The sequence below is a fragment of the Arachis duranensis genome, chromosome 9, assembly GCF_000817695.3.
Source record: "Arachis duranensis cultivar V14167 chromosome 9, aradu.V14167.gnm2.J7QH, whole genome shotgun sequence".
NCBI classification, from domain to species: Eukaryota; Viridiplantae; Streptophyta; class Magnoliopsida; order Fabales; family Fabaceae; genus Arachis; species Arachis duranensis.
In genome coordinates, this window is record NC_029780.3 from 2,195,181 (window position 1) to 2,216,101 (window position 20,921).

Here is a 20,921-nt window from a genome sequence, read left to right on the forward strand (position 1 = left end):
TATTAAAATTTTACCTAACAAAATAAGTAATACGATGTCGTTTTTGAGCTATTTAAATGTCAAAACCAAAACTGCATCATTTTACAAGTTTTAAGGTGACATGTGATAGTCTACAACAGCATTTTATTAATATTTTTATACTAAAAATGGTCCCAGGGACTAATATGAGGCACGTTTATAAATTATGGGGACTAAATAGAGGCAATTGAAACTTCAAGGACTAAATTGAGACTCGCGTGTAAGTTCAGGGACCAAATTGAGTATTATCTCCTGAAAACTTCAATCATACAAAATTTGTTAAAGAAAAAACAAATCCAAACACACACATACCTACATGCACCATCCAGCCTTCATGTTCATGTGTGATTCGCCAAATCTAGACCTTTTTTTTTTATTATATCTAAATGGTTAAAGTTATTGAAATATCATATTTCAAGAAGGACATCGACATACATGATCTTCCTATAATAATATACATAATAAAAAAAAGTTTTATCTAAGTTAAGTAGAGTAATTAACTAGTCTAGTATGTAGCTAGTTCTTAAGTATGGAGTGAGATAGAAGAATGTTTCCGTTTAATGATGAGAAATAAAAAGAAGCGAAGGAAAGAAACAACGTTACTTTGGTCAGCTGGTGGAGGGACCCACAAAGGGAAAGGATAAAAATAAGTTATGTTTGGATCTCATACCATTCTTCTCTCATCTCTTCCCTCCTTTATTTTGTCTCATCAACTGGAAGAAGCCACAACTTCCTTCATCACCTCCTCCTCTTCTTCTTCTCCCCAAACTCACCCACCTGACCCTAGCTACCTTGTATTATGGATCATCGTCAAGTCTCGGTATTCATTTCCTTGTTATTAACACTTCATCTCTCATTATTAGGTAATTAAATCACACCAACCATGGACATCTTTGTTCTTCATCCTTTGATATATTTATTTTACGACTTATTTCTAACAATAATAATATACTCCTATATCATTTAATTATATAAAACTCCTACTAATTATTAATTAATGAAATAAAAAGTTACTTTATGCACTTAGTGCAACCTAGATTTATACAATCCACCAAATAAGACTAACATGTTAACATGAATGACCATTGAATCCGTAAAATAATTTGACATTACAACTGAAGTTGGTAGGCAATTTGATTAGGATGAAATAATCAGTTTTGAATGATTGAATATTGATTAATTATGCAGGAGTAATTGCAACCAAATTCACATTGGTTAACAAATGTGATTACACAGTGTGGCCGGGAATATATTCTAACGCCGGAGTCTCCCCTCTCTCCACCACCGGCTTCGTCCTCCAACCCGGCCAGTCCGCTCCAGTCACCGCCGCAGCTGGCTGGAGCGGCCGCTTCTGGGGCCGAACCCTCTGCTCCCAAAACTCCACAGGAAAATTCTCCTGCGTCACTGGCGACTGCGGCTCAGGAAAGCTTGAGTGCTCCGGCAACGGCGCCACGGTGGCCACGCTGGCCGAGTTCACACTTGGCAGCGTTGGCGGCCTCGATTTTTTCGACGTCAGCCTCGTCGACGGCTACAACGTCCCCATGCTGGTGGCACCCAGCGGCGGATCCGGCGCCGGAAACTGCACCGCCACGGGATGCGTTGGAGATTTGATCGGCGCGTGTCCTTCGGAGCTGAGGGTTATGAGTGAGGATGGAAAACAAGGAGTCGCGTGTAAAAGCGCGTGTCAAGCGTTCCGTTCGCCTCAATATTGCTGCACCGGCGCGTATCTGACGCCGAAGACTTGCAAGCCATCGAGTTACTCGCGAATATTCAAGAGCGTTTGCCCACGCGCCTATACCTACGCGTACGACGACGAGACCAGCACGTTTACTTGCGCGAATGCCGATTACACAATTACCTTTTGCCCTGCCCCTAGTACAAGGTTAGTAATCCGCAACACTCCTTAAAGCTTAATGGTTTTAAAGGGTAGTTTAGTCCTTTTAATTAGGTGCACTATTTGTTACATACTATATACATGCAATTATGGAATTGTCTATGGTGTGAAAGTTGGACCTTTAAGGTCTAAAGTAAAAGTTGCTATATAAGTGGATGAGAAATAAGCCGTAAATATATAGAATGAAGTTTGATCTTTTAAATTTTGAATTTTATTTTAAAAGATATAATATAATTTTTTATTATTTATTTTATAGGTAAAATAAAAAAATATAAAAAAAATTATTTAAAAATGAGAGATTATATTTTATTTTTTAAAATAAAAATTTAAAATTTAAAAGATTTAAATTTATATAAAATTATTTTAAAATTTTTTTTCAATCATTGTTAAAAGAAAAAGTATGAGGAGATAATGGAATATTTATATAATGTGTATAATAAAGGTTTAGGGAGTATTAGAGATATAACAATTAATGTTACATTTTCTCATCAGCTGAAGCTTTTGGAATGAGTGGTATCATGACATGGTGTTAGAACTCTAGATCCGAAAGGTCAAGAGTTCTCGGATGGTTATTCTAGATAGTATAGGAAATGTTCATTTTGTAACTCAATAGTTCATTGTACACATTATACAAATAGTCCATTGTCTCCTTAGCAGGATCCTTGTTAAAAATGTCCAGTTGGACATATTTTTTTTGTGCCATGATTTATGGCTAATGCTACTTGAATTAAAGGTTTTTTTTTTTTTTGTTTTGGATTGGAGTGCACCACACCAACTAAACCCAGAACACCATGCTCTCGAAGAATACAAAAAAAGAACACCACATCCAAAGTAATTATCTCAACATAATACTTTAATTCTCTCACCTAAACTCTAACTACTAACTGAAGGGGAATAAATTCAAATGCATCTTCCTTCCATCCTCTCCCGTTGATGACCTCGGAAGGAGGTGACTTTGAGTTTTGGTTAAGAAAAACTTCCTCTGCTGATATGATGATGACTTCCTCTAGACCGTTCTTCAATTTATGACTCCATTAAGTTGATCGGTCTCGCTTTCTTTTTCAGCTATATTTTCGTCTTTTTGCTTGCTGCCTCAAACTTCTGATCCCAATATTCTATAGAAATTAACGAAGAATACTTTCACCAATCTCATCATTTGTTGCTGGTAAGGGATGGAAAATGAGAGCGTTAGTGTGTCGTTGAACACTGCCATTAATTGGGTTGTTTTCCGTTTAAAGAGAAGATCCTTTGTCGTTTTTCACTGTTGATCGGGAGTGGGTAAAGTTGATTTACTGCTCTGGGTCCTTAGTTCTGCGGTGGCTGAACGGCGAGCATTGCAATTGAAACCAAGAAACGAAATAACGCTGTTTATTACTTTCATTGATTTTAATATTTCTGATCACATCAACGTTAATTGGAGTTAAGGCTATAATTTTCGGTCCACATCAACAATAATGGAGGCTAATGCTAAATTGTCATATTTATAAATCGACCCCTACATTTTTTTTAAATTCCTTAACATATCCTGGTTCGTATAAGGTAGTGTTTGGTGGAGAGATAGAGACAGAAAGACTCAGACTAAAAGATAAAGACTAAGAGACAGAGATTGAAATAAATCTCAGTATTCTGTTTGGTGCAAAGTGGGAAATAGAAATTGAAACAAGAATGAAACTCTAATTTAATTTATACAAAGGGTAAAATTGAAATTAATTAATTGAAATGAGGATATTTTAGGTATAAAATGTTATTAAAGTTTTAGTCTCTATCTCTAAAAATTTTAGTTTCCTGTGTTCCTATTTTTTGGAGGTACTGAAATATTGAAATTTTGGAGATAGAGATAGAAATTTTAGTATCAATCTCTCCATCTCTATCTCATTATCTCAAAACAAACGCTACCAAATACTTTCACCACCCTAAAAGCTTCCTGCAATTATATACTGACTAGCTTTGAGATTTGTGAAGATGAACGTTGGGTTGGACACTTGCATTTGCAAGTTGCAAGTACAGTTACCGTTCTGTTGTTTTTTAAGGTCGTGTTTGTTTGATGGGACACAGATATTAATACATAGATACGGTAATACATGTCTACTATTTGTTTGCTGAAATATGGATTTTTAAGAATTTTTGAAGAACACGGTGACACACAAACATACATAAAATACATATATTTAGTGTCCTTAAAAAATGATGAGACACTGAGACACATTGAATAAGACACAAATCTTTACTCTTTTATCCTTAGTAATTTTTTAAAATGCCACTCTTATTCCTAACTTTAATCCATCTTTCTTCTTTTCCTTTTTCATTTTTTGTTCAGATTCTATCCTCCTCCTTTTCTCTCCTCCTTTTCCCTTTTTTCCTTTGTCATTGTCCTTTTTCTCTGCAACTGCTACTGCCATTGTTGCTGCACTCTCCTCTCTTCGTCTTCCTCTTCTCACTCTTCTCTCTGCGTCTACTCTACCTTCTTCCTCCTCTCCTCCCTTCTTTCTCCGCCTCTTCTCTACCTTTGTTCTCCCCTTCTCATTCGTTTTTTCGCCTCTATTCCATTGTCGTCCTCTCTTTCTCATTTCTCTCCCCGTCTTCTACTTCACCTTCGTTCTCTCCTTCTCACCCATCTCTCTACGTGATTCAAAATTTTTCATATTTATTTTTTTAGATTTGTTTTTCAGATTTAAAGAATAAGAGGAGATTGTTACAACGTGAAAAAAGAGATTTTTATCTGTAATAAATTTTTTTTCAAATTTAATTTTTTTTCTAAAAAAATGGTTGAATTGATTATTGAAAGGGTTCTTGTTGAAAATAATTTAGATTGATGTTAAATAGTGGTGATGGTAAAAACTGAAAAGCAATAGTGATTGTAGTGGTAGTGATAAAGTATTGGTGGTAATGTAGGGATAAAATTGATATTTAATTTATATTGGTGTGTTTTGTCCAATATCACTAAACACAATAAAAAAATTTGTATATTTTTGTGTATATGTCTCTTTGTGTATTTGTGTCTGCGTCCATATATATATTTGAAAAACAATAAAAAAACGTTGCCTAACGTCTTCGTTTTCACTTGGTTGGTCGAGTGGGGTTTTTTTTGTAAAATCACGCAACTTCATATAAATGAGTTGTATCTGATAGTATATTTTTCAAGTGCACACTTAGCTGTGTATAAATATTATTTGAAAAAGTATAGGTAGGCAATGAAAATACTAAACAATGTGAACAATAGATATATTGAATGTTCATTTTACTAGATGTGCGAATGATTATTCTAATATTAAGATTTAGATGGATAATTTAGAAGTGTAGTGTGTTTTGATTTAATTGGTGATTGTTCATATTGTTCAAAAAAATTATTAATTACCTGCATAACCCATACTATTTTAGTGTATTATGATCACATAATAAGGCACATATGAATATGATTATCGTACCCATTACTGGTGTATAAAAATGTTAAACCCAACATGGGTCGATGATTTTTCGAATTCAAATAAGACTTTAATTTTCTATTTGAACCAAATTGGGTTAGTCTACTGATGAGTTTACTAATTTGCTTAAATAAATGTTGGGAGTTCGAATCCCGCTTTGTGCATGTAGTAATTTATTAGCCAATAATAAACTCTTAAATAAAATTCAGTACCGCGACGAATTAGACTTTAATCTGTCAGAAAAAAGATACCGTAAAAAATAAAAAATAACTTTCTAGTTGAATTAAGTGCATATTAATCTATTGATTTGATGAGTACATATGATGCATGCTTTTTTTTTTCACTATTCAAATTTAGATTTTGTCCTAATGCTAGAAAAGTTCATTTATTTTTATTTATGAGGTGAAAGGAGAAATGAATCAATATAAGAACCATTTGATAAGATATTTTTTTGTTTTGTTTAAGTATTATTTGAAAAAAAAATCATATTCTAATCTTGATATGATAATTGATATAGAAAAGATTCAATGAACAATAATAATAATAATAATAATAATAATAATAATAATAATAATAACACACAAAGACCAACCCAAATAAAAAGACATTATAATATGATAATACTAAACTTAAGTTTAAGAAACTGATCAATCATCAATGATAACTATATAGTTTTAGAAGCCTTAGAGATACATTTACATTATATTACATCACACAGAGGTGATATACATTATAAACCATCATGTTAGATCTTAGATCAATTCAAAACATTATAAACCATCATACTTGACCATAGTGGAATTCAAAATGACTTTCAATTACATCTCCTTCATTTCTGCTTCAGTTTTTAGGATAGTAATAATTAAAAAAAGGACCTATACAGATAGATAATTATATTTATCTTGAACCATCATATGAAATTTAATTTAATAATACTCAATTATTAATTTTTCTCATACTTTCGGTTATCTGGAGTCTTGACTTGACACATATCAAATTAAAAAAGACAAAACAGTAATACAAATTAAAGAATATAATCGGATACATTATAATTCTTGCACGCAATATCTGAATTTTAAATTTAATTTAAAGATATAAAAATACTAAAAATTACAATTTACTTTACAACCTAAAAATTAAAAAAGACAAAATAGTAATACAAATTAAAAAAATTAAAAAAGACAAAATAGTAATACAAATTAAAGAATATAATCTGACACATTGTAATTCTTGCACGCAATATCTGAATTTTAAATTTAATTTAAAGATTCAAAAATACTAAAAATTACAATTTACTTTATAACCTAAAAATTTGCTATTTTAATCTCAGCAATTATAATATATTTGCCTAACGGCATTGTAAATGAAAAGTATCAAAATTCTGCTAAATCCTATCCACCATAGCTCATAGCCACATATGGAATGCAAGAATAATCATAGTTTACGTATATAAAACAATATGATAAATTAAGAGTACAGAAAAGGGTCGTACCCAAAGAATATTTGTACTTAAAATTCAAAAGCTTATATTAGTGTTGTTAAATTATTCATTTTAAAAGTTTAAGCTATAGAAGAGACAATATGAATAGTCACTAAAGATCGAATACTCTTGACCTTTAGATACAGAGATTTGATACTATATCATAAAACCATTCATTCTAAAAGTTTAAGCATAGAAAAAGGCAACATAGTTATATCTATAACAACAAAATATCAGCCATGAAAATCTATCTTTGCCTCTTTTAAGATTATTAAACTCGCGAGTTTAAGTAAACTCGTGGAACTGTCCTAGACTTGGCTCGTGAGTTAACTCGTAGAGTCGTACGAATTCACCTGTTATATATATATATACATAATGTATATTTACTCAATTCTAACCCTTCAAAATTAATGATATCAATCTTAAAGCACATAATAAATTAAAATAACAGCACACATTATAATAAATATTTTAAAATACACATTCAAATCCTCTATAATTATTCTTATACAAATACATGCAACATAGAACACACAAAATTAAAAATTTTAAATCTGTAATACTAAATCTTTAATTCAACATCGAACAATATCAAATAATCAAATTAACTCTAATCAAAATAATTAATTACTGATCAGGCATGAATGGATGAACCATCTCGCCATCTAACATAAATAATAAACAGAGGATACAGAAGAAAAGAAGAGGCAAAGTCCCAGCAACAACAGATCGAAGACAAGGGTGCAGCAGACAGCGGTGGTAAGGGTGCAGCAGCAGCACGAAACGACGGCGACAAAGAGTCATGGATTTCATGACGATGCAAACCAGAGCAGAGATAGGACTGTAGGAGAAGTAGTCGAACTTGTGAACGGTGATAGCACAATGGAATTGCGGATAGTGGAGATGTGAAGAAATACAAAGCAGAGGGCAACATAAGTAAAATTCACAAAGACAATGGCGCAAATCAGAGCAGAGGTAGCAGACGCAGGCGAACAGTGACAGCTCGACGGGAACAACGGCAGAACATGGAAAAAGTGAGACTTGAGAGAAACGACGCAGATGAGTGAGTTGTGAATGAGTTTTCTTTCATTCTTTGGGAGTGTTATCAAAACTCTAATAAAAAAAAGTTTTTTTTGGTTCAAAATGAGGCTTTTTTGAAAAAAAAATAAAGAAAAACACAAACTCGCTAACTCGGTCCTAAACTCAAGAGTTTGTCCGAATTTGACCGAGTCTTAGCCGAGTCTAGCCAAATTTACTTAGAATAAAGTCTATATCCGAGTCAACTCAATTCCATATCTAAACTCGTAAACTCGAGAGTTTGACAACAATGACTTCTTTGGTTATCACTTATCAAAAGCACTCTTCTTTCAAGAAATAAATGCGTATCATTTTGAAAAACACACAACACCCCAATATGTTTTTGCTTTGACTTTGAGCATAAGACCTCTAATAGTTAATTTCTTTTTTTAAATTCATGATTTGGTACTAATCATTAATCTAATCTGCATCTTGAAGCAACTTAAAAAACACAGAAGAACCTGGTATCTATGATTATGATTATTAGTTGTTAGACTACACAGATTACGAATTGAATAGAATAGTAACTAAACTTAAAAAACCAGCTTGAAAGGCAAAAGTTTTCTCGTATTTGGTGATTTACGTGTTGAATTTTTTTGTCTAAATTAATGGCACAGTGACATTGAGATTCCAATCCCAATTTGACCTAAAAAAGTCAAAGAACGGGTCCAAGTATGAACATGATTTTCCAAATCATAGAAGTGAAATGCGCGTAAAGTCAAAGTGCGGTGTGTTGAGACTTTACTTTGTGGTTTCTGGTATTAGCGATTCAGATCCTTCTTAGTTTTGACGCTGAAGCTTCAACTATTGTGAACCAAGTAAAGGTACCGTGATGCTTCAATCCCTAATTTTCACAGATTCACTTCAATCATTCTCCAGCATAAACTCAAAGTTCTTTCTTTTGCATTTCTCTTATTACCTATTGAGGATGTTGACTATGCTTGCATCTCATCATGAATTAAAAAAGAAAGAGCTTTGCTGTTTTTCTTGCTTATAGCTCAATTAATTAATATAAAAAGTGTTTCAGTCTTTTTCAGTTTTTGTGTTTCGGAAGTTGCTTATTTAGAAATAGTTATACGTTTGGTTACTAAGTCAGTGATAAATTGATTAACTTTGATTAGAATTATCAAAGGTTTGATCACTTTACAATATAGAAATATCCCTGGTGAATATGTTATATAACCATTCACCCCAGTACATTGAAGACTCTGAAGATATTGCAGCAAAACTCTATTAGAATTATCTGCTAAAAAAAAGATATGGACCTTTTGGCAAATCGCAATGAGTTCTTTTTGCCTAATGTTTTGTTATATATTGACAGAACAGGTTCTGTGGATCTTTGATTTTAGCAACCACAATTTTCAAGACATACCAAGTTGAAATCTAATTCATCTCCTGCAATTTAATGACATCTCATCCTTAATTTTATTTGTCTGACTTTGATGACTAAATAGAGACCATACATGGTCAGAGTTAATCTTCATCTTTCCTATGTACTATTGCTCATTTACTTCCTTTTTTGGGTCTTGATTAGCACTACAAAAGCTGATGATATTGGTGTTTACTGGGGCCAAAATAGTGATGAGGGAACTCTTGCTAATACATGTGAATCAAGAAAGTACTCCTATGTAAACATAGCATTCCTTACCACATTTGGAAATGGTGAAACCCCGGTACTAAACCTGGCAGGTCATTGTAATCCTTCTTCAAAAGGGTGCACTGTTCTTAGCTTAGATATCAAAAGTTGCCAGAAGCAAGGGATCAAGGTTATGCTCTCGATCGGAGGAGTATCCAGTACATCCCAATTGACTTCTTCTAAAGATGCTAAAAATGTTTCTGATTATCTCTGGAACAATTTCTTGGGTGGTAACTCATCTTCGCGCCCTTTTGGGGACGCAGTGTTAGATGGGATAGAATTCAACCCAGGTGATAATGGATACTCAATATACTGGATGGACCTTGCGCGTTACCTCAAGTCCAACTCAACACAAAATGTTTCTATAGGTGCAGCTCCTCAATGCCCCCTTGTTAGTGCTGAGAACTCTACCTTTAGTAGTGGATATTTCGATTATCTTTCGGTACAATTCTACAACAATCCTCCATGCAATTTTGTGAGTGGCAATACTAGTGGCTTCATAAATGCATGGCACCAATGGAGCAATTTGAAAGTGAAGAAAATATTTCTGGGGTTGGCAGCATCTTCTGATGAAGCTGCAATATTTCTGGGGTTGCCAGCATCTTCTGATGAAGCTGCATCTGGCTATATTCCTGCAAATTTGTTAATTTCTCAGGTCCTTCCTATCGTAAGGAACTCATCTAATTATGGAGGCATAATGTTGTGGGACAGATACAGCGATGTTAAGAGCAGATATAGTGATTTCATCGAATTCAATACAGGTCAGCAAATAACACTTGCTCTTTGACACAACCACCACCACAATTTGTATGCATTATTGAAGAAGAAAAGTTGTTGTTTGGTTCTAAGAAGTTCACTTTTTTTCTCTATTTGTTGGTGGCATGCAGGAGCGCAAGCATCCACACCTGCCGAAAGGAACAAAACCCACAAAGGTTAGTATATAGCGCTTAACGGTTTAATAGAAAGATCACAATAGTTTATAGTGTTGTATACTTTGTGTCTGGAAGAAAACTAAGTTGTTATTCAATTCTGCTTAATTCACTTTTTCTTTGTTTGCTGGTTGTACAAATTAAAGAAGGGAAAGCACCCATTCCTGTGGAAAGCATCAAACCTCATGCAGGTCAACAACACTTTGTGTTTTACAGTTTATAGTCTTTTACACTTCTAGAAGAACTTTGGTGCTTTATTTATCTGCTAAATTCACCATCTCATGTTTTCTGTTTTTGTGGTTGGTATGCAGGAAATGGAAAACGCCATCTAGGTGAGCAAACAACAATTAGTAGTTAATTAAACAACCATAACTATTCATAGAAATGTACACTTTTAGAACAAAATTCGTTATTTAATTTACTGTTTAGTCACCAATAAATCAATGTTGCTAACTGCAGAAATTAAATAAGCTAAAACAACTATGATAATAAAAAAACAAAAGCAATGATGAAGAGGATTACAGGAGTATCCACAGTTGTCTCTTTGCAATAGTTTTCTGATCTTCGAAAGTAAATTCAAATTGTTGCCATAACTACTTTCACAACCTGCATATTGTCCCCTGACGAGTTGCAGTTATAAGGATAGTTATTGGCGTGGGATCTGCCATTACAATATGTTTAATTTGCTACTTGAGCTGTGTATGTTGGAGGAAGTACAAAGCAGAAGGTAGTCACCACTTTATACCTTCTAATTTTAATCCTTAAGTAACTTATGATGACTTGTAGAGTAAGAATACTATGTAACTCCATTTTGATTTCACTAGTGGATACAAGAAACAGGCAAAGGAAGCTAATACATGACATTGGAGGTGCTGCAATGCTTTCCAGGATGAATTACATAGCAAAAAAGTTTAAAAGAGAGGCTAATGCAGGCGATGAGATTGAAATATTCAGTTTTGAAAGCATGGTCGCTGCTACAAACAATTTCTCAAGCTCAAATAAGCTTGGTGAAGGAGGATTTGGACCTGTTTATATGGTATTGCCTAGATGCATTAAGTTTAGAAACCATCTACATAAGAAAGTAAGTAATGTCATGACACTTTCAGGGTAGATTGACAAACCAACAAGAAATTGCGATAAAGCGACTCTCTAAGAGTTCGGGGCAAGGGTTAACAGAGTTTAAGAATGAAGCTAAACTCATTGCAAAACTGCAGCACACTAATCTTGTGAAGCTTATTGGGCTCTGCATCCAAAGAGAAGAGAGAATGTTGGTCTATGAGTACATGTCCAACAGAAGCTTAGACTTGCACTTATTTGGTAGCCTTTCTTCTTTATCTTAACTTTTGAATGATCCTAACAAGTTTTATTGCTCATTAGTATGCATTATGTTCTCAAATAGATGCTGAAAGAAGGAATGTTTTGGATTGGGAAAAGCGGCTTAACATCATAGAAGGCATTGCTCAAGGACTATTATATCTTCACAAGTATTCAAGGCTAAAAGTGATTCATCGTGATTTGAAAGCCGGCAACATCTTACTTGACGATGAGATGAAACCTAAGATATCGGATTTTGGCATGGCTAGAATACTAGGACTAACAGGTTCTGAAGAAAAAACAAACCGAATTGTTGGAACACAGTAAGTATGCAAAATCATTGATAACCTCTCTTTTAGTCTCAAATGCTATGACCTACTTACGTATATTATCACTTTCAGTGGTTACATGTCTCCAGAGTATATGTTAAATGGCGTCGTCTCCCCAAAAGTAGACGTTTTCAGCTTTGGCGTATTGCTGCTAGAGATTCTCAGTGCAAAAAAGAATAACTCCTCTTACAACCCTGATTTTCCACTACTCAATCTAATTGGACATGTAAGTCTTCAAAGCTTCTGGTGTATCAAATTCAAGTTCCAACTTCCAACTATCTCAATTTTAGAGTTTATAAACCATGTTGAGTTTCTTATAGGCATGGAAGTTATGGAATGAAGGTAAAGCTTTAGAGCTAATGGACCATGGATTAAATGAAACATGCAACACTAAAGAAGTATTGAGATGTATCCACATTGGCCTATTGTGTGTGCAAAACGTTCCAACAGATAGACCCACCATGGTTGATGTTGTCTCTTTTTTGTCAAATGATGCTATTCAACTTGCTCAGCCAAAGCAGCCAGCATTCTTCATCAATGTTGATACAAACCAACAACAATTGCATACTAACACAAAAGAAATTTTCTCCAAAAATAGTTTAACATTATCTGATGTGGATGGCAGATGAAACATGGCAATTTGAGGAACATTTAGATAATTAATTAGTGCAATGGCAAAGTTACTCCTCATTCATAACTGTTTCATGCTTTTTGCTCAGAAAAAAATGGGTTAATTATTGTGTACAAAGCCGATCAACAAATAGACCTACTATGATAGATGTTGTCATTAATCTTTCAAATGGTAACTTAGATGTTGTCACCTATCTTTTGAATGATATTGCTGAAATACTAACATTGTGGATACAAAAATACTATTCGTATATCAAAATCAACTACTAAAATCAGCTATCAATGTATTTATGTATAAATACATATGTAATTTAATTTATTTTTAATATGTATTTGCATTCCAACATATATTTTATAATGGTAACTGATTTTGGTGACTAATTTTAGTATACACTTAACATAGTTCGAATACAAAAATAAAGAAGGATGCTGCTCCATAAAAGTATAACACTTTCTACTATAGACGGCCTAACATTTGAATTCCGTTAACTTTTAGCCAACATTGGCTAATTTTTTAAAAATTGTTTTATTTATCTTAAATTTTAAATGTTAAATTATAATCTCTTAATTCTAGACATTAAATTATAAATTTTGAAACAAATTTAGTTAATATTAAGTAACTGAAAGTTAATTCCCCATACTTTGTTATCAAGTATACACTTTTTATTATGAATATTATTTTAAAATTCTAATATCAGTAATTTCTTTACAATTAATATATTTTTATTTTTCAATAAAAAATCTAAATATACAATTAATTAAAAAAGAGTATAAAAATGAACTTTTAGTTAGTTAACATTAGTCAATTTTTCTTTTTTAATTTCTGAGAATTCTCTTCTTTTTCTTAATTTAGAATTTATAAAAAATATTTGGTTTCTGAATAAATTATATTAATACTTAAAAAGATAAAAATTAAAATTCCATAGAAAAAATTATAAAATGAAATGATGGTTAAGAATTAATTAATTTAGATAGATAGAAATAGAATTATGGAAAGAGGATCTAGTGGTTGTGTTATGTGACTCCTATAAATAGCAAAATAGAAGCGTAAATAAAAAGCGTGAAGCGCTGAGGGTATAACCTTGTCTCGTGTCGTGCGCCATCAACGTTCTTTGGTTTTGCGATTCGGACCCAACCCTAATCCCCCTTTTGCATCTCAACCATGTCGACCAAGCAAGGTATCAATCAATCATTCTTCTTCCTTCCTTCTTGATTTCTTTCTTTCCTCTTTAGATCTGTTAATTAACCATTATTCATGTTGATTTCACAATTCATCTGATTAATTCATTGGCTACTTTATTGATTGATTCTTAATTTCTCTCTCTTATGTTTTGGTGTGGATTTTAGGTGGAAAGGCTAAGCCTTTGAAGAAACCTAAGTCTGACAAGAAAGACTACGATGAGGTATTTCTATAATTACCCCTTTTCTTTGGGAATAATATTTTTCTTTATCATATTTTGATTGTTGTTGTTTTTAAACAAAATTTCCAAGGTTGATGGGCTTTTGGTTCTTATAGTTAGTAATTAGTCTAAGGTCAAAGGGCCTTTAGGGTTTGTACTTTTGGATTATTGATTGTTTCTAATATGTAACCTTGGATAGGTTATTCATATTTACATTCTTGTGGATTTTAGCTATTTGATGATGAACTAAGTTAAAAATCAAGAACTAGATAGGAATGTGTTCGTTTAGAACTAATATAATAAGATTGGAACTTTGGGTGCCTCCTATAAATCACCTTATTTGTGTGGTGTAAGAAGATTTCTGTCTCTGGTTGGCTTCACAAACATTACATTATATCTCCTGGCCTAGACATAGTAGAGGGAAAATGGAGTTCATGATTTCTTGATGTTGGTTGGACTCAAGCATGCTCAATCTTTGGGGTTATTTTTAGCCAAGGCAATGTTTTATGTTAAAAGATGCTCTTTCTTATGTTATATCTTATATGAATATCCAAGAGTGTGTCATTGGGAACCCTACGTGATCCAAGGTGAAAAACTAGGGTTGAATGTTGAAGTAGTGCTCAGACCATAGCTTAAGGCAATAACATAGGTGTTGGCACAGCGGTGTGATGATATAGATGTTCAAGAAACATTTTCCTCTCTTGTTATGCAAGTGTCCTTGATCTGTCTGCCCATGATGATTACGATCATGATGACCATGTTAGCTTCTTTTTTCTTTAACCAGTCTTCTGTCTGGTCAGTTGCTCGTATATGAATATGGCACTGTCTACAAATGGAAGTGGGTTTTACTTGTTGGGTGGTTCTAAATTTAGTTATGCATAGGACTTCGCGGTTGAAACCTTGCTCCTTGGTTTCATTCACAATGAATTATTTATCTTGGCTTGATAGTTTATGATGCTTGAAGTATGATAGGCAATCAAGGCCTTGCACAGATTAATGCAAATGTTATTTATCTTTTTTAAACTTCTCAATCTGCTTGTGATCTTACACAATTGATTTCTGTTATTTTGTAGGTTGACATGGCCAACATCCAAAAGAAAAAAGAAGAGGAGAAGGTTAGATATTTTACTTTAATTTAGTATCATGCTGCATTCAGTTGTTCTGTTAGGACGGTAATCCTGTTTATGCTTAACCCTGTTCCATTCCTTAAACAGGCGCTAAAGGAATTGAAAGCCAAGGCGCAACAGAAAGGTTCATTTGGAGGTTCTGGGCTCAAGAAGAGTGGAAAGAAATGAGGGCTCTCAGCCATGAAACTTAAATTAGTATACTTCCATCATTAAGCTCTGTAATTACAATTATCATGAGCACATCTCTTATTGTGACCTACTTTTGTTGTTAGTGTTGGTAATGAACCTAGGCATGTCATGATGTACTCCCAATAAGTTACTGATTTGTATTTCTACTGTGTGCCCTTCTTGGGTCCTGACTGCTGATAATTCCATCTTTTCCTTTTCTTGGATTTCATACACACAAACTTAGTACTGTAGTTAGATATTGTACTGCCCAAGTTAATGGTTTAACTGTGCCTCAACTGAAAAATAATAGTTTTACTTTTTGTCTGACTGTTAATTGGTTAATAATATGAATTAAAAACTAAAATAAGATTGTTAATAAGATTCATGTTGAGCACGAAAAATGTGTTTGTTTGTTCGTTACACCAACTCCAAATAAAGATGCAAAGACTGTTTTGTTTCTATCTGTTTCTGTATTATCATCTTTGAATCTTGAGTGCTATGTTAATTGGAGTCTATCTGCATGATCACATCTGTTAAGTTTTATCCAGTGCTGTAAATAACCAAACCATGTCATGATTCCAAGGTTATTGGCTCGTTGCTAGACCAAATTAGTCTTCATCCTAAAAGTCTACTCAGTATAGAGATCTGAAATAACAAGGCATAAACAATTAATTTGAGCCATGATATAGACGCGAGCAATATTGGAGGTGGACACTTTCTGAAGGCGGGGCAAATAGTTTCAGAGAGTTTTACAAGTTTTCTTCACATTTGGCTTTTCTAATATAAGGTTTTAATATTTGGTTAGGTTAAGGTACACTATTAATATTAGTAAATATAAGGGGCATATTTTTAAGAACTATTCAATCGCTTAAACCAATCCGTGTTTTATAATAAACATAATGCTAGTCCTATACCTTAGATAAATGATCAAATTCGTTAACAAATTAGTCTCTATAAAAATTTTTTTAATTAAATTCGTCCTTCAAAAATTTTAAATTAATTGCGTTAGTCTTTCTGTCATTTTCTTTGTTGACGGTGTCAAAATTTGTTAACTTCTCACGTTAAGTGATACTAAAACACACATATAAGAGTCTTAATTGACTATTAGCATGATAAGTTTATGAAATTAGATTAAATCAAAACCTAATTGAGAGAAGAACTTGAGGTATTGAAAAATTTCAATTTGGGGTTGATTTGATCTAATTTCATAATTGTATTATGTTAGCTGCTAATTAGGACTACTAGGTGTGTGTTGTTGTGTCCCTTAATATATCATATCAATAAATTTTGATGTCATTAGCAGTGGAAGTAACAGAAGGACTAAAATGACTAACTTAAAATCCTTAAGACTATGTTTGGATGTTGTACCTAAGACAAAAATATAGAGACGATAAGGATATGAAGACAGAGAAATAGAGAGTCTCTAATATTTTTATGTTTTTGTATTATGTTTAGAAGCAGTAGACAAAAACTTGTCAAATGTCTTTGTTTTGTGTTTGAAAAGATAGATATAATTTACTAAATACATAACAAAAAACATTATATACTGTTTTAATTTCTTTTAAAACTAAAATATTTAGTTAGAAGTTTCACCTTAGAAAGGATTAAAAAAAAGAAATAAAAAGGGTTAGAAATGAAACAAAGAAGAAGAAAAAGAAGAGGAAGATGAATAAGAAAAAATGACACTAGCCACCAGATTAGACGAGCTTTTCTTTTTCTTTGCTGGTTGCGCAGCTGCAAAATGAAGTAGAAGATAAAGTTAGGGTTTTGATAAAGGAAGAACAAGCTCTGTTATTTGCAAAATATATTAGGAGTAAAGAAGGAAAAAATCACTAAAATAGTCTTCATATGTCCTAAGTGGAGACTGATATAGAAATTTTATTAATGTAGTGTTTGGTGGAGAGACAGAGACTAAAAGACTGAGAGTGAGAGATAGAGATTAAGAGACAGAGACAGAAATAAATCTTAATATTCTATTTGGTGCAAAGTGAGAGACATAAATTAAAATAAGAATGAAACTCTAATTTAATTTGTACAAAAGGTAAAATTAGAATTAATTAATTGAAATAAATATATTTTAGATAAAAATGTTATTAAAGTTTCAGTCTCCGTCTCTAAAAATTTTAGCCCCCTGTGTCTTCACTTTTTGGAGGTATTAAAATACTGAAATTTTAAGGATAAAAACAGAAATGTTAGTATCAGTCTCTGAGCCAACAAACATAATACTGAGTCTCAGTCTCTCAATCTCTGTTCCAATAACTTAAAACAAACACTATCTAAAAGACATGTACAAAGATGTGTATTTTGCTGTTGTTTCTTAAACCAAACATATTACAAAATGTAGTATTGTCCTTTGTCTTTATTTCTATAGTACATTTAAATACTACTTAAAAAATAAATTTAATTAAAAAAAATTTTTAGAGACTAATTTAAAAAATGAGCCATCTTTCAAAAACTAAAGTCCTTAGAAGACACACCACATTTGTGGCATATTAGTCGGGTTGGATAGGATTAGTAAAGTTGCTTATGACAAAATTCAAATGCTAGTAACTCGATTAGAATTAAAATATATAAATGTTTACATAAATATAATAAAAAAAATTGTATCTTAAGTTCTTAAGAATTAAGTCAACATTCACGTCTAAAAAATAAAGTAATAAACCATTCATTGTAGAAAGAGCAAAATGTTCTTTTCATAAACACCAAGCGATTACCTTAAATACCTATATGAAAATACAAAATTTTATCAGTTCAATTGTTATAACTATGTTAAACTTAATAATCCACCTTCATATAATATAATAATAAAGATAAAGTGAGGAAGTCTTTAACCTTTAGACCTCACATGCATGAAGATTGAAGAATATTTTAATTTTTTTTCCTAGCACGTAATGAAATTAATTTCCATCTATATATACACCCTCTATCTCCAGAGTTGAATTCAGAAAATATATATATATTGGTATAACTAAAAGTTAATTGTCATCGTGTTCAATAGATGGTTAAGTCCATGGCAAACTTGTTTTCATGTGTTCTTCTGGTTTCAGGTTTATATATCATTTCTTCATTCTTTTCTATTTTCATTTATTAATATTGCTTTCATATTTTAATTTTAACTCCTTATTTATGAAAATTGTTAGACAAGTTATTAATTACATCAGTCAATAATGGACCCTAAGGAGCTCCACTAACAAATGCGTCTCGTTATAGACTTATAGTGATTATACATCTTTGACCATACTTAAAATGATGAAAACTCAAGTGCAGTTAATTTCATGTGAATTTCATGTGAGGTTGATAGTTGAGAGCAATTAAATAATCAATTCCGCTACGTAATCAACAAAGATTCTACCAACTTCTGCCAACTTTTATTACTGTGTTTAATGAAAATATTTTTGTAGATGTTCTAATGAAAATATCTTTTTTATGGCTGTGTCTAATGAAACTATCTTTATGGATATATTTCTTGAATATATTTTTTTATATATGTGTCTTTTAGTGGAGGTGTCTTTAATATTAATTATTGTTAGCAATAAGTTGGTAGATAGTATATTAGTACCCTATACTTTTTCTTAAATAATTTAACTGATTTGACTAAATTTTCATGTAATTAACAGCTCTGAATTATTAACTTTACCTGAAATTCACTGCATCTGAATTTCCACCACTTAAAATATGTTATCAAAATTAAACTAATATTTTTTATTATTTGAAAATGTTTTTAAATTTGAAAAATAAAATAGCGAATAATGTTGTCAAATAGATTGTGACATTAATTTAGCCATACGTAAAAAGTGTTATTATAATTGAATAATTACTATATCTTTAGAAAAATTGAATGATTTACGTACATGAATGAAAGTGTGTTGTGTTGTTTACAGTTTTTGTGTTTGCGGTGACAATTGAAGTGGGTGAAGGTCGACAATGTCACGAGACTTTGTCTAATTATTTGTGCGAGAGAGTTGACTTGTGTCAATCGATATGTGAACATCTTCACGCAGGGATTGAAACAGTTGGATATTGCGCTTATCCCCATTGTTATTGCTCCTACAATTGTTGATTAGGGTTTGCTTAAAGCACCTATTAATTATATATGAATAATAGGCATTTAAGTCATTTTCATTTTTCGTAAGCATTTGTACTCAAATTTTATCCAAATAAAGCAATGAATGAATATTGTTATATACTTAATTGTCATCTATATTTAGAGATTAGATATTATTATTCTGATTTGAGCAAATTTATTTATTGACTGATTGAATCCAATAGGAGCACAAAAATAAAGTAGCTAGTTGAATTGGATAAATAGGTTTGATTAGTCCGTTTTATAATTGGTTCGGTTATGGAATTTGAACAAATTAATTACTAAACCAATCTAAATTAGTAAATTAATTATTAGATTAAATTAGTAAATTAATAAATTAGTAATGCGCTAATATTTATTTAAATAAATTAATAAATTAATTACTAGACCAACCTAAATTAATTAGATTGCAGCATCCCACTCTAGGAATGCACTATCTACAAGAATTAGAGTTATGATAACTTAGTGGTTTTGGATATGATAATTTAGTGTCAATACTTAAAACATCTTTATTGGTCTTAGCGGATCGCTTTTCAATAATATTTTATATTGGACCAAAAGTGTCTTGGACCTATATTTTGGATACAAATATTTTAATAAAAAAAAAACATAATTATCCTTTTTAAATAATTGACTTTTTTTTACTATTAACAAGTTTAAATATATATTAATGTCTTTTTTTTATATGATAAGTTGTGTTTATTTATAGACACAAAACATTAAGATAGAAATATAAAAATATAAAATTATATTTGATAAATAAATTAATTTATTATTAAATAAAATATAAAAATATTAAATTTTATGTTTATATTTTTGATATCTTACTCTGAGTATCATATTTTGTATTATTCTCAAGGCCAAACACAACCTATACTAATAAATTTTCCAATCATTCATCGCTGTTTAATTGCGGAATATGATTGATTTTTTATGAAATTCAGAGCAAAAGGTTCTTACCTTTTATCTAATAGATAGGAGGTGGGTTGTAAATTTGTAATTCATTGACCAAAAATTTATCCTAAATATCAACTACGAAAATAAAAATTACTTCCTAAACTTTGGCTCATATGTAATTTACTTTTTAAATTTTTAAATAATAACTAATTTTTCTTCCTAGATTACCTTTATCATATGCCATGTGTTTTATTGTGGACACATACAATTACATTAACAGAAGAATAATTAATAGAAGAATAATTTTGGAAGAAACATTTATAGAATGCTTTTTTTTTACAATCTTATGCATTTAATAACTATAAAGAATATATTAAACTTTCATGAACTGTTCATAAATATTAAGTGATATATGTATTATCATTTGACATTTCAAAAACATTATATATATAAACTTTCCTTGACTTTTCATTAGTGTTCAGTGATACATATTTACCTTTAATTTCATTAACCTTT

General features: G+C 31.6%; 1 protein-coding gene and 1 long non-coding RNA gene across 12 annotated transcripts; both read left to right on the plus strand.

Moving 5' to 3' along the window:
* Positions 1-703: 703 nt before the first annotated feature.
* Positions 704-12,921, plus strand: LOC107464041 (pathogenesis-related thaumatin-like protein 3.5). Of its 11 annotated transcripts, none has more exons than XM_052254542.1 (12): positions 704-881; positions 1,207-1,900; positions 9,426-10,288; positions 10,415-10,459; positions 10,603-10,647; positions 10,768-10,788; positions 11,091-11,183; positions 11,281-11,492; positions 11,563-11,773; positions 11,856-12,093; positions 12,172-12,325; positions 12,420-12,921. In XM_052254542.1, exons 1-12 carry the CDS (start codon positions 818-820, stop codon positions 12,726-12,728), a joined length of 2,949 nt encoding a protein of 982 aa, XP_052110502.1. In that variant the 5' UTR covers positions 704-817; the 3' UTR covers positions 12,729-12,921. The 11 variants fall into 11 exon arrangements, 10 of the variants coding, with proteins under 10 accessions (XP_052110502.1, XP_052110504.1, XP_052110503.1 ...); XM_052254544.1 differs by having other exon boundaries at positions 705-881; positions 11,103-11,183; XM_052254543.1 differs by having other exon boundaries at positions 705-881; positions 10,606-10,647.
* Positions 12,922-13,740: 819 nt separating this feature from the next.
* On the plus strand, positions 13,741-15,653 carry LOC107464070 (uncharacterized). Its single transcript, XR_001587010.3, has 4 exons — positions 13,741-13,907; positions 14,077-14,132; positions 15,203-15,244; positions 15,344-15,653. It is a non-coding gene; the product is annotated as an uncharacterized LOC107464070 (long non-coding RNA).
* Positions 15,654-20,921: the final 5,268 nt, after the last annotated feature.